Raw genomic sequence first — 27414 nt, 5'->3', positions numbered from 1 at the left:
CCACTATTATTATTACCAAATATCAATATCATCATATCAATGTGGGGATTATATCACTTAATGTAGTTTTAATATTGAGATGATATTTGTATTATTCTACAATTATAATGTAACACTGAAAAATAATGTGGTCGTATCAAAACTTAGTCATATTAGATTGCATTGAATCATATTTGAACCATATCAAATCTCATAAAATTCAAAAACAACTTTAATCACAAAAATGTCACTATGACCATAATCCACATTATAATGATAATAATGACCAAAATTACATTAATTAGAACCACAACTACAATCTAAAATAAGAAATTGTATCTGGCTTGACAAATCATTTTGAATATGTATGTATATCTTTTTCTGATGTGATAACGATGTATTTTATTATCCTCTTTTTTTTGGTTATGTTAAAATATGGTAAGAGCCATGGATAAGAGATATATTCTTGATGAAACAAGAAAGATGAGAAATTAATGAAAAGAGAAAGAAAAACTTGAAGAAGCAAGAAAGGAGAATCAAAGTCTCAATTGAAATGTAATCTCTCTCATTATTGTCATTGAATTGAACTAATAAGAAGAAAGTCAATGTGACTTATTTATATAAAAGAAAAGAAAGCTTATAAAACAAGTAACTAACACAAACATATATTTCTAATTCCTAACTTCCTAACTAATAACCATCTTCCAAAAATAACCTTAATATATTTTTAATAGGTTCTTTGTAGAAAAATGTGATACTAGCACACATTCTATAAAATGGAAAGTTGAAACCTTCAAAAATATTAAATATGACTCCCAATGAATTGAAGGTATGCTATCTAATGAGAACCTTTTTTTATCAATTAATTTCCATTGAAACTGAGGCTATTTGTTCATGGTGGATTTGTTTTGTAGATTTTGTAGTAGTACTAGTATCTGATTAAATCCAGCAGCTTCTCTTGATTCTTTTGATTTGTCACTGTCAGTACTTTCGCTTCGGCCTTTTATAACCTTTACCATACTCTTCTATTTCACAATTTCTTTATGCTAGAGTGCTAGTAAAAGAAAAGAATATACTATGGTGCAGTCTATATTTCTTGTAAGATAGCTGAAGCCTGAACCTTTTCTGTGAGGAAAAGTGGAGATGGATGTTAGATATTTATGGAACGACAAATGAACCGTATTGTTCAAGTAATAAAGTCCGATAAAATATTAGGATATCGCCCTTAGGGAGTAGAGTGAATTTACACTAATTCCTACAAGAATAAATTGAGCAACTATTTATAAGAATTGGTTTGATAATTTGACATTGGTTTTGTAAAAAGATTAATTTGAAAAAAAGTTTAACTATGAAATTAAATGAGTTGGAATCGAAATTTATTATTCTTTCCCTTTTTGACATCCATAGATTTAATTCCAAGCAACTTGTGAACTTACTGATTTTGATGCACATTTTCGGTAAATAATTACATCAATTCCTTGAGTGTAAAATTCTTAGATAATCACTCAATTATCATTTCCTTGGATAATTGACTGATTAACTAACATTAAAATTAATGTAAAAGAAATTCATATTTCAATGCCCATTCTTGAAACAATGATACATGAAGGAAGATGATCCAGATTCGGTATCAAGTTTAACTTCCCAGTTAAACTTGAACCGAAAAACAAGAATTCAGTAGCTAATTAAACTCAAGTAATAAAAACGGGATAAACTTCCCAAAATTATATAACAATTACATTAGAATTGAATTCAGGAGTACAAGGTAAGAAAATTACATTTCAAATCCTAACAATGAAGATCTAGTCACTCATTCTCGCTATTACAATGCTCGATTCATGAAAGTATATAAGAAAATCGGATTTAGAGTCATTCCCACGACTTCTATTGTCTTTCCTAGTGTTTCTCTCTTAAATTTTGTGCCTAAAAGCTTTGGAAAAGTGACTGTGTGTCTCTTTCTGACTTCTGAAACTGCCAATATCAGTTCCAACTTCCAAGCACTCGCCCAAGCTAGAGATTCTCGCTTGGGCGAGAAAATAAGAGACTTTCATGCATGAGCACCTCGCTTGGGCGAGGTGCCCCTTGCTTGGGCGAGGTGCCCCTTGCTTGGGCGAGGATCAGGCAGGGCAACCATGTATTTTTAGCTCCATATGTCGCTCCCTCGCTTGGGCGAGGGACATCAGTGATTTTTGGTGATTTTCCTCCTATTTGTGGCTTGGGTGACACTTTTCTCGCTTGGGCGAGGCTTGCAGTGCTCAGAAGCTCCATTCTCTCATTTTTTCCTTATTTATTAACGTGAAACAACATAAACACATATAAGTTCCTACACATAACAAGATTGACTAAGTTATCAGGAACCGTACGCAATTACAACATAAATGTGTATTAAGTGCCCCAAAGTCATATACATTTCATTATCAACTTGGTACTTAACAAACTCCCCCCATCCTAGAATCTTGCTTGTCCTCAAGCAAAGTAACATAGTATAATTCGATTCAATGCATCTGGTTTCTAAAAACAATTATTCATCCAATCATAGCATCGACTAGATTCATTCACTTACTGTTCACAGAGACCTGTTTCATGATCAATCATAGTGGACCTAGTTCCAACTAATAGCAGAATGCACATGCAGTTTTAAACATAATAGCAAGAATAACTACTCAATTCAATCAAAGGAACTCTCAATCTCATAGGTTATGTATTTCACTCATCTCTTTGTTGGACCCCCAAAAAATTGACTTTGCCTTTCAGTTTAATCAAGCCATGTATCCACAAGTTCAACCATGGATCTTAAGGGCTTCATCAGGATTGTAACGAGGCTTGGCTACAAAGAATACTGGTTTTTCTAGGATTCAAAAAGGGAGGTAAACCATTAGTGCATACTTACCTTTTCTTCTCGTGTTCCATTTCCAAATTCTTTATACCATATTCTTTTCTTGTCAATCATTTTCTTTTCCTTCTTCAACCGAATCATTTCTTTTGAGTCACTACTTTATCGCATGATTTATATTTCACTTATTTATTACTTTTCGTTACTTCATGCTTTACCATTTAAACATGGTTGAAGAAATAGTCTTTTTTATTCAACTACCTTCAGTCAAAAAATGTAGAAAAATATTTTGGCCCAATAACATTGGGCCTTGGACTTTGATATCCAGGTTCGGGAGTCGATTACACATTAGGGAAGGTATTAGCAACCTAGTTGCCCGTTTGAACGGTACCCTATTATATTACATGGGTTATTAATTGTGTTATTATTATATTATTACCAAAAAAACTTTATTTTAATATTATGTCTTACAAGAGTGATCTTGGTCCTACGTATCCCATTTATGTGAATAGAGACTACGTAGTTATTTGAGTAGAAAAAGTTTGTTGGTTGAGTCAATTTTATTTATATAAAAAAAGTAACGTTTGAATTATTATTTTTTTAAGAGAAAACAAATATATGAGCGAAGCATAGCCCCTACGTCCATTACCACGTCTCATAGTAAAACTTGGTTAAGAAAATTCTAATTTTTGTTATTTTAAAAACCCATTTAAAAAAAGATATGAATGAAGCATAACCCTTACGTCCAATACCGCATATCATATTAAAGCTTAATTACGAAATTCTAATTTTGTTTTTATTTATTTTAAAACCCTTTTTTAAATATAAGTGCAGCATAGCCCTTACGTCCGATACCACAACTCATATTAAAACTTGGTTTAAGAAAATTCTAATTTTTGTTTAATATTATTATTATTTTTTTAAAAAAAATTATTTGTTGAGATGTAGAGATACACTTAATCATATAGATTTGTATTAACATATTTTTTCTTTTTTATGTAACTATGAAATAAATAAGATTTCAATATAAGTTAGCAAACCATCCAATTCTCACAGTTTATTTGTTTTTGTAGTATATACGTATTAATTTGAACTTAATATAATTTATTTATAATTGCAGCGCATTTTTATTCTCATATGAGATCTTTTATTTATTGATACAATTAATGAGATTTCGACATAAATTAGCAAACAATCCCATTTAAGACACTGAGTATGTTGATTTGCACTTGATGTGATTTATTCATCCTTACTAAATATCCAAATTTATATTTTATAGTTAACGCACATTTTAATTTGCATTTGATGTGATTTGTTCATTATTTATAAAAGATCCAAATAAAATCAAATTATATTGCAAATTAATTACCACAATAATTGATTTTTCATTATTTTTTTTATTATCGCGAAAAATGCAGTTAATACATTACATATATTGGTTTGCACTTGATGTGATTTATTCATCCTTACTAAATGGCCAAAATTTATTTTTTATAATAAATGCACATTTTAATGTATATTTGATGTAATTTATTCATTCTTTACAAAAGATCCAAATAAAAATTAAATTATACTGCAAATTAATTATCACTTTAATTGATTTTTATTAATTTTTTATTATCAAAAATATTTTTTTCAAGTTATTGGTAAAAAATTAATTAAATGTGGTTATATTTTAAACAAAATTATCGATACAATTTTCAGATGCGAGACAGTGTGAAAAAATGTAAAGAGAAACAAACCTGTAGGAAGCTTTACTAGGGAAGGAATCTGGTGTGGGCAAGAGTAGTGTAGTTTCCCTACGCCTGTTGACGTGTCGCTGGCTGGTTGGTGTGGATGCAAGGAGGAGAGGAGGCGTACACGTGGCGAATCTGTGAGCACTGGATGGAGTAAGGTGTAGGATCGCGTGATGCACACAACCGCACATGATCCTGTGTGCTTGCAGAAGGAATAATTGGGTGTGTCGCGGTGTAGTGTACCTGCACAACGTTTCGAGCAGGGATTGGCTGACCAGATCTGGTCAACGCAGATGGAAAAAGTTGAATGATCCTGTGACTATGAATGGGGTTGCAAAATGCCTACTCTGCGCTTTACCACACTGGATCACACGAATAAAATAAATTCCTCTCTCTTCCTTTTTAACTTGCAATTTCTTTTTTCCTCTCAATTTTTTTTCTATCACCTTGTATATTTTTTTTCACTCTCTCTCTGCAACTTTTTTTTTCTTTTCACTTTTCTCTTTTTCTTTTTTCTTTTTGGGTCTTTCTCTAACTCTTCTTTCAACTGTGTCCTCTTGCTTGAGAGTGCTACTCTCCTTTTATAGCCAATAGTGGATGCAACTAATAAGGAATATTGGGGTCCCCAATTAATTTGCAGGATAGGATTTGGTTTAATACTTCCTAATTGGGAGCTAATTTCAATCATCACTTAATATCATTTTTGCACACGGTCAAATTGTTATTCCCCATTTTAATTCTATGATTCTAATTTACTACAAATTATTCTCATGACTCATTCTAAAATAAAAAAAAATCTTTGTAAATTGAAGCAATTAACATGTGATTTTATCAATACTTTTAATATAAGATTTGTAACAACAAAAAACCAATCAAGCAAGATCTTGTTATTATTTGAAACTTGTATTTATTTATTACTACTATTTTTTCTAAAAACCTTATAAAACTTTATTTTTGTAGAGTCGTAATATACTTTCTATGCAAATTCCTGAATGCAAACAAAATTTATTATTATTTTTTTATTATTTTTGGAGACAATTTTTGTAAGGGGAATTGAAATAAACTCCATTAAATGAATTCATTCAAACCTTTTTTTTTTAAATTCAAGTTAAGATTGGATTTTATGCGTTGCTAAAAAATATTTTTACTTGATTATTATTTAAGAGTGCAACCTCACTTAATTTGATATCGAACTTATTTGATTTTCCGAATTCAGAGATTGCAATCTTTTAATCATACAATTTATCAAACTTGAGTAAGAATTGAATCTCTTAAAGATTTGTTTTTTTTTTATATTTAATAATTCATGCAACCTAATCAAATTCATATACAATATTTGATTTGATGAGATTTGCATCGAAAATGTTATTTATGGAAAAAATTGGTTTTAAAGTATTTTTGGGCCGGCCAAAATTGGGTATTCACAGTTGCTCCTCTTTACCTATAGCTTGTTGGACATAACTCAAACTAAAGTTTGAGGTGTTATCCTGATAAGTAATAGGTAAAGAAATGAATGATGATTTTGTTGAGGCCCAAAATACATTTTTATCGATGGGATAAAGAGCAATGTCCGAAAGATTGGCTTTGAGGTCATCAAGCGCGGGGTCCTCGAAGGCACGAATTTGAGGTCGTCAAGCACATGGGTCCTCGAAGGCGCGAATTTGAGGTCATCAAGCGCGGGGTCCTCGAAGGCACGAATTTGAGGTCGTCAAGCACGGGGGTCCTCGAAGGCGCGAATTTGAGGTCGTCAAGCACAGGGGTCCTAAATTTTTTAAAAGGTCAGGCATGAAGCCTGAAAGGTTGTCTTCGAGGTCATCAAGCATGGGGGTCCTCGAAGGCACGAATTTGAGGTCGTCAAGCATGGGGGCCCTCAAATTTTTAAAAGGTCAGGCATGAAGCCTGAAAGGTTGACTTCGAGGTCGTCAAGCACGAGGGTCCTCGAAGGTAAGAATTTGAGGTCGTCAAGCACGGCCCCCTCAAATTTGAAAAGGTCAGGCATGAGGCATGAAAGGTGTACTTCAAGGTCGTCAAGCACGGGGTTCCTCGAAGGCGCGAATTTGAGGTCGTCAAGCACGGGCCCTCAAATTTTAAAAGGTCAGGCTGGAGGCCTGAAAGGTTGACTTCGAGGTCGTCAAGCACGGGGGTCCTCGAAGGCGCGAATTTGAGGTCGTCAAGCACGGGGCCCTCAAATTTGAAAAGGTCAGGCGTGAGGCCTGAAAGGTTGACTTCGAGGTCGTCATGCACGGGGTTCCTCGAAGGCGCGAAATTGAAAATAGCTCGGATGAATGGTATAACGGTATTATTGTTTAGGATATGACGTTCATATTGGTGTTTGTATTGTAATGATTAATGCGTGATTTAGACTATGCATTGATGAGCATGCACAATGATGCTTATGATGAATGAGGTTCAGAGTATGCACACCATAATAATTTATACTGAGTGTTTATGAATTTTTTTTCAAAATAACTTGTTATCCTTTTCTCGTCATTGCTCCGTCACATCCACAACACTTAATCGGCCAAGACAAATGGGTCTCATTGGAGATTGTTACTGGTGGTAGCGATTGTTTTGATGCTACCCTTTTTCTTTAGAGGACGGTCACACGCTTGTATTCTTGACATTTATTAAGTATTGATTTTACTTGTTTAAATTTCGTCAGACAATACAAAGAATAAATTATGCAAAAAAATTATTTCATATATCAACAAAGATGAGTACAACGCTTATATTTGGATTTTGGGCTGAAATGGTGCATAATGGTTTTGAATAACACTCATGCTAGTTTGCCTTCATACAGTTCATGACTACCCCCAAAATTTTCCAGCACATCATGGTGAATTATGCTCAAAGACTTGCCCCAGTTTTCAAGGTGAACTCTGCTTATTTCCAAAAATTGCCCCAATTTATGGCCCTGGAGGATGAATTTGCCTCATAGTCCTCCAATATATCCTTCATTGCCTTCTCGGGTATCATCCACAATTTTGCCCCATTGTCCACTTTATGCTACATAAGATACTTTCTACTTGTATCCCTAAATTTTGCTTAGGCCGCCCTTTTGGGTTTTCGACCTAACGGATTTCATCATTTTCTATTTTATTTATTCATTTTTAGAGTATTTTTGTATTGATCACGACATGCAAATGATAATTTTGAGTTTTCCTTGGAGTCAGCTTTCTTTATCCTGACATAAATCTTAGACAGATCAATCTTCTATAAGGACTTTTTAAGCTTGTATTGGGGTCTGGCTAAACTTGGTTTTGAAAGACAAAGGTATAAGGCTCAAAATGTGTTTCCTCTCATCCATCTCCTCTTTCTCCTTTTCCTACTTCCCACCTTTTATTATTGTTGCTCTTAGAGAATTACAACGTTTATTTGGTGTCCACTTTTCTTTGCCCTAACTTTTGCCTAAGACCTTTATTTCTTAGCGGGCCTTTCACGATTCTCGATTGCTCTACTTTCAATATGATAGGTTGGAATACTACCATTTCCCCGGTTATATAATTCTTTATGGTTCTTTGAAAAAAAAACTCCTCTCTTTATTGTCTAGCTCAAATGGGGTGATTAGGGGTATCTTCAATAATGTTTGAGTAATAACAAGAAGGCCTTGTGTCCTTAGAAAGAACTGTCTAATAATTTATACCATATGAATTTATTTGTTACATCATTCTCCTTAAAATGCAAAGGTATGCGAGGATGTGCGTGATCAATACACTAATACTCTTCTTTTTGCTTTTTTCATTTCTTTTCTGCTTTTTCCTGTCTCTTGTTTTTTTGTGCGGAAAGGTCTCCTAAGCATAGTACTTCCTCACAGCATCAGAATTTACTGACAGGGGTAGGTCATTTCCATCCATAGTAGTTAGTATTAGGGGCCCTCCTAAGAATGCCTTTTTTATGACGAATGGTCCTTCATAGTTTGTAGTCCATTTCCCTCTATGGTCCTTTTGGATTGGGAGTATCTTCTTAAGCACCAGGTCTCCTTCTTGAAAGTAACGTGGACGAACCTTTTTCGCAATTGCTCTCATAAGTCGTTTTTGGTATAACTAACCGTGGCATATTGCAGCCAACCTCTTACCATCTATCATATTCAGCTGATCATATCGTGCCTGAACCCACTCTGATTCTTCTAATCATGATTCTGCTATAATCCGGAGGGAATGGATCTCCACTTCGACGGGGAGTACCGCCTCCATCCCATACACCAATGAGTATGGTGTTGCCTCGGTGGAGGTGCGGACTGAAGTGCGATACCCATGTAAGGCGAAAGGTAACATTTCATGCCAGTCCTTATAGGTTACTACCATCTTCTGAATAATCTTCTTGATGTTCTTGTTTGCTGCTTCTACCGCTCTATTCATCTTAGGTCGATAAGGTGAGGAAGTGTGATGTTTGATTTTGAATTCATTACACATCTTCGTCATCATCTTATTATTCAGGTTAGTGGCATTGTCTGTAATGATTTTACTAGGCAGCCCGTATCTGCACACCAACTCCTTCTTGACAAATCTGAGCACAACCTTTCTGGTCACACTGGCATATGAGCATGCTTCAACCCATTTGGTGAAGTAGTCAATTGCCATGAGGATGAAGCGATGTCCATTAGAGGCTTTTGGTTCGATTGGTCCGATCACATCAATTCCCCACATGGAGAATGGCCAGGGTGCCTATAGGACATTGAGGGGGTTAGGTGGAGCATTTATGTTGTCTGCGTATATTTGGCATTTGTGGCACTTCCTCACATACGCACAACAATCTGTCTCTATTGTCAACCAAAAATATCCCGCTCTTAAGATCTTTCGGGCCATAGCATGTCCATTTGCATGTGTTCCGAGTAACAGTGTTACTCGGGTGGAACCCTCCTTGGGCTAAAGTGCAAGCTTTTTGAATTATCCATTTATAATCTTTCTAGGACCCCTCCGATGGGTCATACAAGCTGCCCAACAGATCATGGATTGTATCCCTGTCGAATAGAACCATTTTCCCTTACACCCACGACTTGTAGGCCAACTCTTCTACCCCATCCTCCAGCGGGTAAGCATTGGCATATAATTCCCGAACTACATCTGGATCAAATTTATCATTGGGGGTGGCCAATATCCACCATTTCAGCTTATCCACAGGTGTAGTGAAAATCGGGAGGTCATCCTTTTGTAAGTGCATTCACCTTTGCGGCACAAAGACCCAGTTCAGGAGGATGATATAGCAATCCTCCCTGCCCTTCTTTTTGAACTTGGTTCGATTGAAAGCTTGTGGGGTCTGGGAGGTCGATGCTCCTGTCAACTTCTTGTGAGGAGGGGGATCCTTTTTGGAAATTGACTTTCTCCTCCTATAACACAGCAAAAACCAAGTACACGATTAATGACATTACAAAAAATAATCAAACAAGTGATATCCATTACAACTATGTCACTATTACAACCGTTTAACCAACTCGAAACACATGAGTGTCACTTTCATGAACTAGATTTGGGGTTCTCACTTAGAAACCTCGGGTTTCTTGATGTTGACACTCATGGTTACACAACAACAATGCAATGCAGAAATAATGACAATGTAGCATGAAGAGCGACCTAATCTACATAAATGTGCCTAAACAAATGAGATTTATCATAATGCACAAATAAGAAGATAATGTGTTCAAGAATGCTAAAGTGCACTTACATTGGTCCGCTTATGATGCAAAGCTTGGGTGTGTGCACTAGTTGATGAAGAAGAAGTGAAGTGTGGACTCTTGGAGAGGCTCACAAGCTCTGATTTCGTGTTTCTTTGCAATGGGAATGTGATAGGTCCCAACCCCTCACCCCTGTTTTTAAGTTGTCAATTGCATAAGTGGGATCCCCTTTCACTAATAAGAATCTAAGGTGTGCCAAACTGACTGAATATGTTTCTCTTCAAGAATTTCACTACAGTTTTGGCATCATCCTTCTGTACAGCTACAACTTCTACCCACTTGGACACATAATCCACCGCCACCAGAATGTATACTTGTGAGCACGATGGTGGAAATGGTCTCATGAAGTCAATTCCCCAACAATCAAACACCACAATTTCCTGAATGTTGGTCAATGACATCTCATTCCTCTTGGAGATCCCGCCTGATCTCTGGCAGTTGTCACACTGATGTTTATACTGATGTGCATCATTGAATACAGAAGGCTAGTAGAAGCCAGATTGTAGGACTTTTGTAGTTGTGCTCTCTCCATTAAAGTGCCCTCCGTATGGCGAACTATGACAATACCATAGAATGTTCTTAGCCTCTTCTGTAGACACACACCTCCTCATTAATCCATCCGACCCAATCTTAAAAAGATGAGGGTCATCCTACACAAACTGATGGGAATCTTGCAAGAACTTCTTCTTTTGGTGCCAAGTCAACACTTCGGGAATTACCCCTGCAACTTTAAAATTGGCCATGTCAGCAAACCATGGCCTTTCTTGAATAAAGGGAAGCTTCTCATCAGGAAACTCCTCCACCACTTATGACTCCCTCATTGTTACCTCTTGATTAACCAATCTCGAAAGATGATCTGCTACACAGTTTTCGCTCCCTTTTTTTGTCTTTGATCAACAAGTCGAATTCCTGCAATAACAACACCCAATGCAACAATCTCAGCTTGGAATCCGATTTGGTTAGCAAATATTTAATAGCAACATGATCAGTGAAAATTATAACTTTAAAGCCAATCAAGTAGATCTAAATTTTTCCAAGGCATACACTATATCTAGTAATTCTTTTTCTTTTGTGACATAGTTGTTTTGTGCATCATTCAATACCTTACTAGTATAGTGTATAGCGTGGAAAACTTTAGACTTTCTATGTTCTAATACCGCCCCAACAACATAATCACTAGCATCACACATGAGTTCAAAATTCAGATGTCAGTCAGGCGCTTCTATAACGGGAGCAAAAATTAGTTTATCTTTTAAGGTTTCAAAAGATTTTGCACACTCAATATCAAAATGAAAAACAATATCTTTGTTAAGAAGATTACTGAGTGGTTTTGCAATTTTCGAAAAATCTTTTATAAATCTTCTATAGAAACCTGCATGTCCAAGAAAACTCCTGATTTCCTTGACATTGAGTGGTGGTGGGAGGTCCTTGATAACCTCAATATTTGCTTTGTCAACTTCAATGCTCCGGGAAGAGATCTTGTGCCCCAGGACCACTCCCTCAGTCACCATGAAGTGACACTTCTCCCATTTCATTACAAGATTTGTTTCAACATATCGCTACAACACGATGTCTAAGTTTCCCAAACAGCTCTCGAATGACAACCCGAAAACTGAGAAAAAGTTGGGGCAAGAAAAACGATTTTGGGTTTTCATTTCTTATTTCTACTTTCAAGCCAAACAAACATAAATCAATTGAGAACAATTAGATTGGATTGGACGATTTAACAAACTAGAACCTATACAAGACTTCAGTTCGATCTATTCGAATATCATAACATTGTATATATGAGAGTCATGAGGTGGTCACATGATTAAGGTAGGTGACTTTAAGGAATGAAGTGAATGAGGTTGTGAGTTCGAGCCTCACCCATAACAAATTTTAAAAAAAATAATAATAAAAAGTTATAAATAGATTTGATGGTTAAGGTGAAGTGAAGGAAATCAAGAGTTTGAATCTCACTCACAACAAATACTAACATAATAACAATTATTAATAAAAAACATTGTATATATGTGTATTGAAATGTAAGTTGTAATTTGTTATGCACCAACCTTAAAATAAGGAGAGATGTGTAGTCTTTCTGATGGAGACATATTCAAACACTACTGTTGTGGTGTTCGGATGGGTTGAAATCATCTTGGAGAGCTTAATACTGGGTATAGATTATAATAATTGGCAAAAATAAATTTTGAAGGGTTTTTTGAGTTAAATAGTTTACAAATTTATACAAATATTTATCCTCCTCACTTACCAGTATTAGAAAATAATCTAATTCTATTGGATGGCTCATAAAGAAAAGAAAAGAGGAATAATTATAAATAATTAAAGGTGATGCTAATAAGAGGGAAAAACATTTTCTCCATGACGTACACTTCTATTTTACTATGTTTTTTTTCTTCATGCGCTTCCATTCCTAATAACAGCGGATTAAATAAAATTAAAGAAATAGTATAGTTAATAATGTTAGCTTCTTCCAAGAAAAATGTTAGCTTAACCGATAGGATAGTGTTGGTTCAAAATTTTATGTTTGACTACTATAACTAATTTTAGGTGGATTTAATATTTAAAATAATATAAATAAATTGTAGATGATGAATGAAATATATAAAAAATTTATATTTAACAATCTTTTTTATTAATAATTGTGAAATTCTCGAAGGTTGGGTATGTATGGCTGACAATGAACCGAACCAACTTCGTATTCGTTTGAAATTTGATTCGTTATTTAGCTCGATAAACTTGATTTATGAACCAAATGAGTTGAACTTGAGCTGGAAATTGAGTTCGTTAAATAAATACTAAGTTTTATATTTATTATCACAATACATTATTTTTTATATTTATTGTTACTATATATACTAGCGTGTCGACAGACACTTGTGTCTGCCGACTCACATTATTATTTTATGATATTAAGTATTAAATTTGTATTTTTATTTTAGAGAATTAGAATGTGTTTTATTGGATGCTTAAGGTGAGATATATTAATTATAATTATCTAGTGATTTTACTTTAGAAATAAAAAATATTAAAAAATAGAATCATGATGGTAGTTATTTCAAGTTTTGGTTTTATATATAGTATAGATAAAAGAATTATATTCACATATATAGAACACAGTGTTGTTAAAACCGTTTCATATCGGCTGGTTGAACCGGTCCCAATATTAATATTGTACAATAATTATATCTTCTTGCAATTATACTGGTCAAAACCGGTGATATCAGCCAGTTTTCAATTGAACTATACCGGTCATACCGACTGATTTTTATTTAAAATTAATTTTTTAATGAAAATAAAAAAATATTGGTTTTATTGATTTTTCAACATTAATGTCAATATATTATATATATACCTAATTTTGCCGATATGATGTTTAATTAATGAACCACCGGTTGAACAACTATATCATTGTACCAGTACCTTAATCAGTTTGATAACTGAAATGATATTAATAATATTGATAGAACATTATCAAGTATTTTTCAAATTTTAATTAATTATTTGAGTTGTATAAATGAACCATTTGAACTGAATCGAACAGTTCGCAAAATTTAATCGAGCCAAATTCGAGCTAAAAAAATAACTCATATGGAACTCGAGTTGAGTTTCGAATTGAGCCAATCCTTATCGAGCTGACTCGATTCAGCTCGTTTCCAGCCCTAGGTATATGTGTTAGGATATAAAATGAGAGAATAAAAAGGGAGGAGATCTATTTACTTTAATAGTAAATAATAAGTTTAAAAAACATACTTCATATCTTAGCTATCAATTTTAGGAAAATCTATTGAGTTAAATTAGTGAATAAATATAAACCATTTGATTTTCATAAAACTAATAGCTAATATGCGGAGTAACTATTGGAATAAGTAGATACTCTTGAATAAAAATAAGAGAAACAATGCATGTAATTTATAATGTAAATTTTTTTATAAATTATGAGTCCATTATTCACTATTCATTTTTAATTATTATTAATTCTTGAAACAAATAAAAAATTGATTAAGGAATGATCAAAAACTATATATAAATGTCATATTAATCTTTTACGGATATTAGACTATAAATAATAAAATAAAAAGTGTATGTGGTGTTGTGTGAGTCTAAGATTCCGTGGGTTTGATATGACCCACCACCTACATTAAATTTGGGTTCCTCTCCCGCCAATCGAATCACATGCAATTATTATTTTCTCTTTTCTCCATGTTCCTTACCCCATTTTACACTTTTACCCCTCCCCATAGAAACACTTTGACCTAGTCAAAGAACTTCTTTTTCAATATCTCCAACAATAAAAGGATTACATACTTGTCATGTTCATTTGGGAAATAACTGAGGGTATCACTGTCCACAAAAGTTACCAAAAGAGACGGTGTATATCAGATTCTTAATTCCACAAAAGTGATTGTTTCTTTGTTATTATTATCATTATTTGTGTATAGGAAATATTAAACTTATACTTGACCCCAAAATACTATGTTTTGAAATCATGTTTGAAAAAACTTAACACCAACTAAAAAATGTTATTTGTTTTTACATATATAATATAGTAATATACAATAACTCCGCAACCACTTGTAGCACAAAGTAGAGTTATACAAGCAAAGATGTTTGGAAACAGAAAATGCTGGATCTTCATGATGTATTCACAACAAAGTTCTACGTTGTGTTGAATCGGCACAACCCACAACCTTTACATTTGTTGTTAAACATAATTTATGATATAACATTATTACATTTAATTTATATAGTCGATTATATCCAATAAAATTGATATTTGATTTTTGATGCATTAATGAGATTCATAGAATAATGTTATAAGAAAATATAATGCAAAACATGTAAAAATTTGAGTATATTTGATTTGTTAATCAATATTTTGAAAGCATCACAACAACAGAAGATTACTAATTAAAAATAGTTATATTCTTCAAACATAAAACAATTTTAATTATAAAAAAATATGAAAATGAATCAAGGTGATTGTTTACCATTAATTGAAAAAGTTAAGATTTCCATTCAAAACCTTTGTTATAATAATTTATTATTAATTGTGGGATTCTGTTCTTAACATGCCATTTCTGCCCTTCCCCAATACATTAGATACAAAAATGTTTTGGTTAAAAAAACTGTTATTTTTACGTTCTACTGAAACATAATGGAACTAACGGTGACTGACAATGAAGGGTTAATTTGTCTTTTCGGATGGATGATCTCTCTTTTTATAGTCAGATTCTTCCTCGGGTTTTGCTAACTTGCTTTGGTAAGATACACTAATGAATAGTATTAATTATTTATTCTTTATTATTATCACAAATAATCCATCCATTTTCTTATTAGTTTAAGGTATTAATACATAAATTAAAAATCATTAATTTGATATTACTTATAGTATTTTTATTAAAATATCCATATCAATTTCTCAAAAACTATAGAAATTTAATTTTTTTAATAAATTCATAGTGTAAAAAAAAGAACAAAATACAATTATTTAATAATGATAAAACTGGAAAAAAAATTCATGTTCACTAAAGTAATATTCAAGATACATATTCCCCACCACAAAAATTCACTTATCTTATTTCCAAATCAATCACTAATACACAAAGCATCACATTATATTATAAGAGAAGATTTATAGGAGAATACATCATTTCCCAAGTAGTCAAAATATGACAATAAATTTAATTAAATAAAACATAAAAGAATAGAGAATAAAATATATTATATTTGGATAAGTTATATCTTCTGATACAGTTAAACTTGTGTCTTATTTAATTATTTTTAGAAAATAATTTTATAAAACTAAAAACAAAGTAGGATGAATCTGTTAATTTTAAGGGCTGAAATTGCCAAACAAATAACATCCTATGATTGCTTGAAGAGCATGGCTTTTGTTAATAGGGACATAATGTCCATAGGGAACAACTACTTGTCTCTTCTTTCTTCTGTGTGAGAGAGTTCAATGTTTCTCTCTCTCTATTCCCATTTTCTTTAGTCACTGTTGTCTCTATCATCTCTCTTTTTGGCATCACTTGCAATACTTCACTACTTCTTCTGTTGCAGAGTTACTGCTATTACTTCTATAAGTGGTTGATTGAAATGATCTCAAGTTGATTGCTTTTTGTTTCAGCTTCTAACCCACTTGCTTTACTTGGCTTATTTTGGAATTCTGAGTTGCATATGGGCCAGGATTTGACCCTTTACCAAATGGGTTGGTTTCATAACTTGTTTTCATGGTGACTTTCTTCTCAAGTTTGAAGATTTATGATTCTGCATTGATACTACTTCATTGGGTTTCTCTCTCTTTCACTTTACTTCTGCAAGATCTACACTATACGCTACTGTGTATGGCCTTTTTCTTTTTCCCATTTTTTATTATCATTTTCTCTTGTTATGTGGTTTGGTATCAAAGTGTACTTTATTATTAGTTTTAAATAAAACAAACATTTTTGCAGCACTATGTGGTGCCACTTTATTCACATTTGGGTGTTATAGAGATCCATACAGGGTTATTTCCAGCCTTTTTCATAGATCAATAGGATTTCTTTTTTGGTATTCCAAGTTTTTTAGTTACTGTTGGGATATTTCTTTTACAATAATTGATGTTTGTAGGTACCATTTCTTATTTGCAATCATCAAATTATTTTGTGAAATATATTTTTCTGCATCAATTGTGATTTCCATCTCTTAATGAAAAAGTTTTGGAGATAAAACCTGTTATTGATAATTACGGCCAATGCTTTGGTAGGTTTCCACTTTCCACTGTCATTGGAGTGATGCTTATATTAGTTTAATTGTATCAATCACATTATTTGAATTGGAGTGGTTTGTTGTTGCCTTACCATAAACTAATTTGTGCTATTTTTCTATTTTCTTTTCCTTTTAAGAGTATTGCATTGTTTTGGATTCATCAATGGGACAAGAGTTGGAGTTGGATCACCATGGCAAGTCTTTGGTGGGTTTGAGTCCCAATACTGTTCTTTCATCGGACCAATATTGTGCGAATGTGAAGAAGAGATCTAAAAAAGGAAAACCTGCAGGCAAAGATGACTTTCTTACACTCAAAGGGAATTTTGCAGAAATCAACTTTTCTCGCTTTCGTAGCTCTTCATGTAAGAGCCATCTCTCTAGGCCTAATGGATTGGAAATCGGAGGTAATTTAGAAACGAGGCGTGCTTCCGTGTATCAGAGTTCAGAGGTGGTAGATAATATAAAGAAGTTGAGCAGTATGGGAGGAAGGCAAAAAATAGAAATTTCAAGGACGAGTGACATTGACACCTCTTTTTCAGGTAGCATTGTGGCTTCTTTATGTGGTTCAGATGATGAAAGATTTGGGCAGAGATCTTCGGAGATATCCCGGGACTCAAACTTGGATTCTCCATCTGTTTCCATGTCCATGGCTTGCATGGAGCCGAACTCTCCAAATGGCTTTATTGATTTTTGCATGAATTCACATGTCAGGGATAGAGACTTTACTGCTGTGAAAGGTAGAGACTCCATAAATGTGAAGTTCAGAAATGATAATGTTGTTGATTCTCTAATTGATGGAAACTCTCCTGTTGAAAAAGACATTGTTCATCCATTGCAAAAGTCATTTTCAGCTAAGGTGGATGCCTCTCACTTGCAATCTCCTTCGGAAAATGATTGCTCATCAAGAGCGACTCCGAAATCCCGTTTCAACCCTGTCAGCAGGAGAAGGCTGAATCAATTCGCGAAGTCAAAATCTTTGAGAAGTCCAGTGGGTCATAAGGTGGAACCTGATGAAGTCAAATCAAATGAGACAGTGAACATTACAAGAAGCAGAACTTATCAGAAATCCTTGCTAACCGACTTATCTAATGCAGCAAAGCACTCTGACATTATTTCCGAGTTTATCAATAGAGAAATACAGTATTCAGGTATAGCATCTTCACCAGTTCACCTGCATGCAAATATGAAGTTGGAAAACAAACATGGAGTGCCATGTTTTGAGTTCAAGGTGAAGTGTCCTGAAGATGTGTTTGTGGCTAAGGCATCGAGAGCAGGTGACGCTTTCAATTGGGTATATACCTTTGACTCCGTCGATAATAGAAAGAGGAGCAACGCCTCGGATTTGGGATCCCATCATTTTGACAAAGATTCATCGGCAGTAGCACAAATGCTAGTTTCATGTAAATTATGTTCCGAACTAGAAGGCAGCATATCTGATAACAACTCTATGGTGACAGAATTTGTGTTGTATGATCTTACACACTTGAGACAAACTGTTTCGTCTGAAAAAAGGTCTTTCTCCGAACAAGATACTTCTAAAACTCTAAAAGCTTTCCGCACTGGATTGAAGGAAAAAACCTTCAGGCCGGATGAAGGGAATCTTGCAGTTAAAAACAAAGTTCAAGTCAAGCCTGTATCAAGCAATGTTGAATTTGGTCATTCAGACTCTTACCCTTTGTTGTCTAGTGAATTGAATTCAAACCTTGAAACCGCTGCCATTGTTTTGGAAATTCCATTTGTGAAGAGAGAAAGCTTGAAGTACAAGAGAGGGGATAGAATAAGTGCTAAAGAGTATTCCGACATTATTGAGCTTCCTACTGTATTAGATCGGCGTAGAAAGAGCCTTCGTGACAGCAAAATCCAGGAAAGGATGAAAGTGGTAATACCAACTGGCAACCATGGTTTGCCAACTGTTGAAAGCCGGGGTCCCTCATCGCTACTTGAGCGACTGAGACACGGTGGAGGCTGTGACTGTGGTGGCTGGGACATGGCCTGTCCCCTTATTCTTTTAGGCAATCCTAGTATTGAATTTGCTGAAGACCACCCTCTTATGGAGGATTATCAACCACTGGAACTTTTTATTCAGGTAAAACATAGTTTAACAGCAAGTGTTTCTTGAAGGGACATAAATACATGATTACTATACTATCTTAATTTTGAGTTATTTATGATTCAAATATTGAGGGAATAAACCTCCTTTTGCATTCCACTTCCCAGAGTGAATTCCAATTTCATGTGGAGCCCTTCATTGCGATTTGCGAGTAATAGAACATGGCCATGTTGCAGATTTCAAGCAAATGATATGCTGAATGCAATGAAGTTTTCAGGATATTTTTTAGAGACATAAGAAAATTGCAAAATTTAGGCTTTTGAATATCAGTGTTTTTTATTAGAGCTTTCTCTGGTTTCCTCAGTGTTACAAACTTGCATTCTTTTAACTTCCTTTGTTATGAGATTGTTATTGTCTTTTCTAATATTTATACCTTGTGATACACAGGGAGCAAAAGATAGCAATCCTACCTTCAGCATGAAAATAATTGAACAGGGGCAATATGCTGTTGATTTTCATGCACAATTATCCACATTACAAGCTTTTTCCATCTGTGTTGCCATCTTGCATGGGACGTCCGCCTTCAATGTCTCCGGGCATGAGAAAAACCAGCAGTTATCTCAGTGCAGTTCGTTGAAAATGCTTACTAAGGACGAAGTAGAGCTTTTGATCAAATCGGTCACAATCGAGGAGAACAAAACAGTGTCCAAAACCCCGAAAAGATTTCCTCAATCCTATGTGCTGAACCCGCCTTTTTCGCCTATTGCAAGAGTGTGATTAAATGGAAAATATATCTAGCTGGAGCCCTTTATTTAAGGTATTGTTGGTTAGAGAGAAACTCAGTATCTTCTTCTTGATGAAAAGAACTTTGAAAACAAGTGAAGACAGGGTCCATGAGAATGGGATTCCCTTTCAATGCAAAGTTTGTTCCCAGAAACAATGGCCTGCTTATTGGAGCTGAAAAATACTCAATCCGAAGGGGAAAATGTAAATGCTGCTGCTAAAGGTGATAGGGGTAGCACATTAGAGAGGTGTTAGAATCATTTTGTAATATTTTTTGTCATTTTTATTCCAGTTACTGAGATGGAATAGAAACTAAGTATTGTCCATAATGTAATGAAAATAGTTAGATTGGGGGGAATACTTTACACTCATAGGTAATACCATAGCAGTATTTTCTCTCTTCCTGTTTGTATCTATTATTAAGAATCTGAAATGATAAATGAGGGGAAGTGATTGGAATAAAACCAAGAATTGTTGGTCTCTCTTATTTATCTGGAGCCTAGTTTTATATGAGCCAGAAAGTTCAAAGGAAATACTGATAAGTAAAGATTTTCTCTACACTATCTTCTCAAATTCCTAAGCATTCAAAGATTATTGCAGCCCAGTGCATGAGATTCTCATGGTTAATAATCTTAATGTTGCATCAAATTCACTATCTTACAAAGGAAATTATTTGGTACTAATTTTTATTTTTCTAAGAATACCATATCTTAGGTTAGTTGTCAAATATTTAGTAGTTGTTTAAAAGTACTTATTATAAAATCAGCATTTGATGAATGTTTAATAACTCACTTTTGAGATCATACTTAGTTAGCTTAAACTTGTGAGGTGTGACCCACTTTTTGGTACTTTAGTTCCAACCTAAAATGCCAAGAGTAATGGAGGATGGTGATAGAGACTGATGGCACAACCGGATAGTGAGGAGTGGTGGCGGCGGCAATACGACACGGGGAGTATGTTAAATGCACCCCAAAGGTAATGCACCATAGATAGGGATAAAAATGTAGAATTGTTCCTCCAAATTAAAGCCAGTCCCTTGAAACAAGATGTTACCTAATTTAATTTTATCTTATAAAGATTGGGAGCAACACAAAAGTGTTATAAACGGTTAAAATTAAAAATCGGCCAGTCCATTAGTCCTTGTTTCCGAAAGAGTAGAACACCCAAACCTCATATTTGGATTTGTGTCTAGACAAGTGTTTCCTTTTTCTGGAATAAGGACTTAAGAGCAAATATTGTGAACCTTGTCCTCAGCAGAAATTCCATAAAAAAACTTGATGCAACTGGCTACACAGAGCATCACATTTTACTTCTGATGTTATACCTTTCTATTTCTTGATTACATGAGTATTAATTAAAAAAAAATCAAAAAATGCTAAAAATACATCATCTTAGTATATGTCTCACATAGTTAATTATATACTGAATCAGAGTTTAGATGTGAAAATAAAACCAGATAGGCTAAGATTACATGACTGGTGTAAGGAAAATGTGTTGATACCTTAGTTATGTTTATAAGCATTAAAATTATAGTAAGACCCAGGCGCATTACAATGTTGAAAGTGATGTTTAACTCATGTAGTTTCTCTTACCTAGATAGTATTACATGTACAAAAAACGAAATAACTAACTTTGAGTAATCCCACTTACATGAGTTTATTTAGTATATAAAAAAGACAGTAGCTTTGGATAGAAGAAAAAACCTGCAAAATTTAAACAAAAAACAATTGTATGTCTGAGCCCAGGTTCGAACTGGGGACCTTTAGTGTGTGAGACTAACGTGATAACCAACTACACCACCCAGACAATATGTTTATGGTTATCAACATATATATTTTTGTATTGACACAAGATTAATTATATCCTACTTTTGCTAATTGGCAATTTAACATGTTATCACTTAATTGATGAAGAGAATAAATTATTTCCTCATGCCATGAGATAACTTATCTCCTTAAATTTGTTGATTGTTTGATATGTGTCTTATTTTTTCTTTTATAATATATTTTAAAATGAAAACGTCTAGAGAGAAGTGAAATAAAAATGTGTCATATCATTAATAGATTTTTTTTAGGAAATAAGTTATTTCCTAGTACGATGAGATATTTTATTCTTATTGATGAAATTGCAATTAAACAGAGGAAAAATATAAGGAGAGTGTTTAAATTAAGTTAAAAAGAGGAATGATGAAAATGGAAAGAGCCTCAAAGGTATGCTTCATTGTCTTCAAGTTGAATTCAACAGGCTAATTTGAGTTTTGAGGCTTGGACTTGCATTTTACAATGATGCCACCAATTGGTTCAAGGCTTATTCCTCTTGCTCCTAGATCCTTCAAGTCTTTATACTGCATTCTTGATAATGATTCCTCCTTAGGGGTGGATATCATCATAAGGGGCAACATGTGTTTTTTCCTTCAAAATTATGTTTTGACACAATAAACTCGAACAATTTTGGATTTTGTTACAAACTATGAACTAGATGGTAAAATTTGGAATTTGGAAGACATCACTGATTTTGGGTTTTCAGAGGGGTCAAGACAATGTTAGCATAAGAATTTAATGTTGTGATTATCTATTTATTTATCTAATGAGCGAAATTAATAATGCAACACTAATCATAATAATGTATTTGCCGGAAAAATAATGTAACTTTTTTTTTTGCCAACATAACAATAATATAAAAATTTACAGGACGATTAACATATAAAACAATATTACTTTATTTTACCCTAATTTTATTCTTTTATTGGATTTGAATTACATTTCCAATTGTGGTAACTTCTTGAGAAGTAGAGGAACAGTGATGAGAAGAAAATACTCTAGGGGAGAGTAGTAGGTATGTGAGATTTCTTAAATGTTGAACTACCACCTAGTCGGGTACGGGAAGGATAAATGTACCCAACTTTACTTTGGCAAACAAAAATATTGTCTCCTAGATTTGAATACATGACTCGAGGTCACAAGGCAAGAAACCTTCAATTGCATCGAGGTTAACATGAAATTTAGATAACAAAATCTACACAAGCAACAATATGTTAGCAAAGCAAAGCATTTGACAACCATAAATACAACTATCACTACATTAGTCCAGGTTCATAAATAAAATCTGTACTTGCAAGAAAAACATGAACACATCAACAAAGAACAATTAGTATAGCCTGCACTCGAACAAGGTTTATCAGTCACTAGCCAGACATGAATGAAATCGGCCGCCGGAAGTCTAATGGCTTGAGGGCTGACTGGGGGAAGGGCTTTCCATCTGGTAGCCACAGGCACCCTTCTCGTGGTAGCAGCACCGGTGGTTGGGTTTGGATATTTTTCCCATCTTCAACAGCTCTTGATGAAATTTCATTCTTTTTCTTCACAAATTCGAAAAACTCTGCAACTTGGCGAGCATATCTGCACCAAAGGAAAACACATATTGGGGATCAGATATTGCAAGTGTAATTACAAATAAAGTACAACAGAATTATATTTACTTTCTGATATTAATTACAGGCAATGCAAGAGTATCAGTAAATCCAATATATATAACCAGTGAAAAACTTCGGTTAAGGATAAGGAAAAAAGACATTGACTTGGAGAGGTATAGTTTGCAAAGAAACAACAAATAACTCAATATATTCAAAGAAAGACTCTAAAATTAAAAAGAAAAAATGAAGAATGTAGGATTAATGGTAATTCATATGATTTATAGAAAATACATATATGTTTTAAGTGATATAACTATATTTAGCTATACTTTGGAGGAGAATAACATTTATCATGTTACATAAAACACACTCCTTGAAGGCTTGAACAACTAAGACACCAATCTTCTTTACACCTAGGCACTATAATAAGAGTCCTTTCAACCAATGCACATCTAATACACTTCACACATGCCATATTAGTTTCCCAATGTGGCTGACATGACTATTTGAACTTCACTCAGATAGAAATCAACTCGTTAAAAAAAAACTCAACCAAACATACTCTAACACTCCTACTTATTTACACTGATAATCCAGGAAACATTACGTAACCTACTATCCAAAATGGACATAGAAGAGTCGGACGTAATAAAATTGTAGTCCACCTTACAGATATGTAAACAAATATTTAAGAGATGGTAACTTACTCCCTCTTTGCTTCAACATCTTTACTGAAATCAATATTGGGTTCACAGTCCAAAACCAATGCAGGAACCTGCTTGTAGATAAAATGATTAAAAGCCAATCTATTATACAAATCACAAACTCCAACATATATTTCAAAATATGGTACCTTCTGAATGCTTGAATGCATATGATCACCCTCCAGATAAAATACTCGGTCTCTTATATCAGGGTGTAAAGAGTTGTCAACATGCTGTGGCAGCTTATTCACCGATAATATTCCATTATTACCACTTTGGGAGGGGAACAACCAGCTTTCATGTTTTTCATGGAGATCCCGGAGATAGTCTAGGGAGACTCCACCCTCCTCTACTCGTTTCCTTAACTTCATCCTCATATGGCAAGTATCGGGACTTGCCCTAAGATATATAAAAGCATCAGGAATAAGTCCAGGCAAGGAGGACACAACAGGGTCAAACCATGAGTCATAAATACTGATCTCCATCTCATTCATCCATTTGGCCTCGTGAACAGCTCGTACAAAAACCTTTATTGAACAGTGAGATAATATGCATAAGCCTTTAGTCTCTCAAAATAGGAAAAGGAAGGAACTGCAGAGTTTCAAATCCATCAATTGGTATCATTTTTAACTGAAAATATGTTCAAGAAGTTATGTTCATACATTGAGAAAATAGTGGACTAAAAAACCCTCACTTCATAAACAAAAGACCAACGGAGTGAACAGACTATCAAACAAAGGCTTGAAAGAATAATAATTAAAAAACATAAGGAGTAAATACTAACCATCCTGTCGCTGAAAACACTCCTCTCCATCAAGCGAAGAGGCTTGATTCCACCCGATGACTCTCTTTCCTGCATCAGCCTTGTAACAAATACATAGTTCTGAAAGGTGTAAGCATACCTTTGCGGCTCAGCGTAAAAGGCATCCAAGATATTGAAGTGGTCAGGCCCAACATCCTGCCACTTGCCAACGGGTTCAGGAACCACCTCAACGAGATCACGCAATTCAATTGTCTCATTAGCTATTCTCTGAAGAAAGGTAGACTTGCCAACACTGATATTACCCTCAACACAGAATGTAAGGCGTTTCTTCTGCTGAGGCTGCACGGAGGAGGAATTATCTTCCAACTCTTCATCAACACTCTTTTTTATGAATGTAGTTATACTTTCAGCATGGTTTTTGTGGATTATTCCAACAGAACTCTGTAGATACTCAACCATCTTATCGCTGGATTTTCCACAGAACTGCAGCAGATGTAAATACCATTGTCAAAAGTTCAGTATGACCCAAAAAAATATCCCATATAATTACCTATCAAGACCTTTCATATATACATCAAGAGGAAATTATAATGTTTTTGATCATGACAAGAGGAGGGTAAGCCGCAACATAACAATAAGGTTGTTGTCTTGTAATCTGGAGGTCGTAGATTCAAATCCTGGAAATAGTCATTCCGCTTATAGGGTAAGATAGACACCACCAAGTGAAAGCCTCTTGCATTAGGCCATCCATATTATTACTCATGAAAAGATAATTAAGCGTAAAGGAAACAACTTTAAATCGATATTTCAAGATTACTACCAAAATATGTTTTCACTTTATAATTTAGTTATGCTCATGTGTTGCCCTTGCCCCCATTGCCTAAAGGGTATATCACCACACAAAGCCCAAGTTAAAAGTTTCAAATGTAGTTTCTTAATCTTGACAACAGTCAAAATCCAACATGTCCAAAAAAGTACGCTGAGTGCACGAGGCTCCCACCAGGGAGGATAGATGTACAATACTCCAACCAGTCGGGTATGGCGAGAATATGTGTACACTGCATAATCTTTGCAAGATTTTGAACAAGTGATATCCAATTCATAAGAACAGCAACTTTACAATTACATTAAGCCTCACCCTCTTTAAAAAATATAAAATAAACATAGAATAAAACCCATATGTTAATGTATAATCTTATTATAATTCTTCTGACGTGAAACATTACCCAAATGCAGCATAGCAACATATACCAAAAAATAAGTTAAAAATAAAAACAAAAACCTTGTCTTTATATAGTTGTTTGAGTTCAGCAACACCAGCAATTCCTTTCTGAACTAGCTTTCTAAAATTCCTGGGACCCACACCAGGAATAGCCAACAAATCAGGATTAGAATTTGATAAACCCTTTAGCCTAAAGTTCAAATTTTTATCACTCTTCGACTCCGAAGCCACAACGAAGGAGGACGCTTTTGAAGAATGGTGTTGAACAAGAACCCTGTTATAATTGGAAGAAGAAGAAGGTATGGGTAGAGTGGACACGTGTCGAGTAATGGGTTGAAGAGAGAAAGTTCTGTTATTTGAAAGAGATGAAAGGGATAAGGAAGAAGAAGAAGTAGTAGTAGTAGCATGAGTCATAGTGAGAGAAAGAATAAGAAAGGGTTTGGGGTTTATGAAGTGAGAAGGGAGAATAAAAGAAGAGTAACAAGTTGGGCGTAGCAGTTTCTGCATCACTTCTTGCTTTCAAAACATTTCCACTTTGTTTTCTCTATGTCAGGGTTTCAATTCAGGTCAGGCTTTTATTCGTCGTCTTCTTCTTTTTTCATTTCGTGATGGATTTAATTATTTATAAGCCCATTTTGTCCTTGTAGCGTAAACCGGGAAAACAAACGGTTGAGGAAGTTTTTTGTTTCCAAAAAATGTAATTCAAATACATATTTTGGGGAAGTAACCTAAATCTATGTTATATATCTACCGGTTCTATACTATACTAGCGTGTTGACAGACACTCCCATGTCTGTCAATCCGCTTTCCTATTGTTTGTAACGTGTAGTATGTCATGTATATTTATGAATTATAGTACTTTTGTATATTAAATAAGAGTATTTCACAATTGTGTTTATTCGAGTGTTGTAATTGAATACATTTTTTTAAAATTGAACATTCAAATAGTTTAGTAACTCACGTTTATTTTTATAGGTAAACTGTATGATTAAGACATAATCGTTGAAATAAATCCTAATATAATAAGGTCTTCATGAAATGTTTCTCAATTGCATTCTTATTTTGTAATAATGATTACACAAAGTAATAGACATGATAAATCGAGTAATGAATTTCCTTTGATATAAGGAAATTGAGAAATATTTTATGTTCAGAGTGTTGTTATTGAATATTGAAGCCACACTTTCGAATTATATTGGAGAATTCAAAATTTATATATTTTTATAGGAAAAATAAGATGTAATTTGGCTGATGTAATGCAAATTTTTATAGAAATATGAAACGTGTACATAATTTGTAATTGAATTACAAAAAAGTAGTAAGAATAAGTAAAGAAGAAAATAACAATGTGTGATAAAGGTCATAATGACAGTATTCTCAATGTACATATTATGAAACAGTAACTTTGAAACTAAGAAACAAACGGTGAAGAAATAAGGACTATTATGTAGAGTAGAACACACGACATTGTGAGCTTGTGAATCTCATTAGATGTGTGATTGTTG

At 34.0% G+C, this 27414-nt stretch overlaps 2 protein-coding genes and 1 non-coding gene across 7 annotated transcripts; 1 reads left to right on the top strand and 2 right to left on the bottom strand.

Moving 5' to 3' along the window:
- LOC109349961 lies at nt 16146-20295 on the top strand. Of its 4 annotated transcripts, XM_019591044.1 has the most exons (4): nt 16146-16436; nt 17113-18520; nt 18587-19061; nt 19473-20295. In XM_019591044.1, the coding sequence occupies exons 1-4, from the start codon at nt 16406-16408 to the stop codon at nt 19800-19802; spliced, it is 2244 nt and encodes a 747-aa protein (XP_019446589.1). In that variant the 5' UTR covers nt 16146-16405; the 3' UTR covers nt 19803-20295. The 4 variants fall into 4 exon arrangements, with proteins under 4 accessions (XP_019446589.1, XP_019446586.1, XP_019446588.1 ...); XM_019591041.1 differs by having other exon boundaries at nt 17113-19061; XM_019591043.1 differs by having other exon boundaries at nt 16146-16461; nt 17113-19061.
- Nucleotides 21541-21614, bottom strand: TRNAV-CAC. Its single transcript has one exon. It is a non-coding gene; the product is annotated as a tRNA-Val (tRNA).
- LOC109349960 lies at nt 22787-26481 on the bottom strand. 2 transcript variants are annotated; one of them, XM_019591040.1, is made up of 6 exons: nt 26306-26481; nt 25970-26275; nt 24709-25170; nt 24074-24451; nt 23928-23995; nt 22787-23206 (listed from the first exon to the last, which is right to left on the bottom strand). In XM_019591040.1, exons 1-6 carry the CDS (start codon nt 26414-26416, stop codon nt 22993-22995), a joined length of 1539 nt encoding a protein of 512 aa, XP_019446585.1. In that variant the 5' UTR covers nt 26417-26481; the 3' UTR covers nt 22787-22992. The 2 variants fall into 2 exon arrangements, with proteins under 2 accessions (XP_019446585.1, XP_019446584.1); XM_019591039.1 differs by having other exon boundaries at nt 25970-26481.

Source organism: Lupinus angustifolius, chromosome LG06 (genome assembly GCF_001865875.1).
Source record: "Lupinus angustifolius cultivar Tanjil chromosome LG06, LupAngTanjil_v1.0, whole genome shotgun sequence".
NCBI classification, from domain to species: domain Eukaryota; kingdom Viridiplantae; phylum Streptophyta; class Magnoliopsida; order Fabales; family Fabaceae; genus Lupinus; species Lupinus angustifolius.
Note: the sequence above shows the minus strand (reverse complement) of the source record. Positions and strands in the feature narration are given on the sequence as shown.

Coding starts and splice junctions, on each gene's coding strand:
- LOC109349961 (XM_019591041.1), top strand. CDS start 16,406: ATGGGCCAGGATTTGACCCTTTACCAAATGG. Junction 16,437..17,112: donor TTTGACCCTTTACCAAATGG/GTTGGTTTCATA, acceptor TTTCCTTTTAAG/AGTATTGCATTGTTTTGGAT. Junction 19,062..19,472: donor CACTGGAACTTTTTATTCAG/GTAAAACATAGT, acceptor TGTGATACACAG/GGAGCAAAAGATAGCAATCC.
- LOC109349960 (XM_019591039.1), bottom strand. CDS start 26,416: ATGCAGAAACTGCTACGCCCAACTTGTTACTCTTCTTTTATTCTCCCT. Junction 23,996..24,073: donor TGCATTCAAGCATTCAGAAG/GTACCATATTTT, acceptor ATCTACAAGCAG/GTTCCTGCATTGGTTTTGGA. Junction 23,207..23,927: donor GATGTTGAAGCAAAGAGGGA/GTAAGTTACCAT, acceptor CCTTTGGTGCAG/ATATGCTCGCCAAGTTGCAG.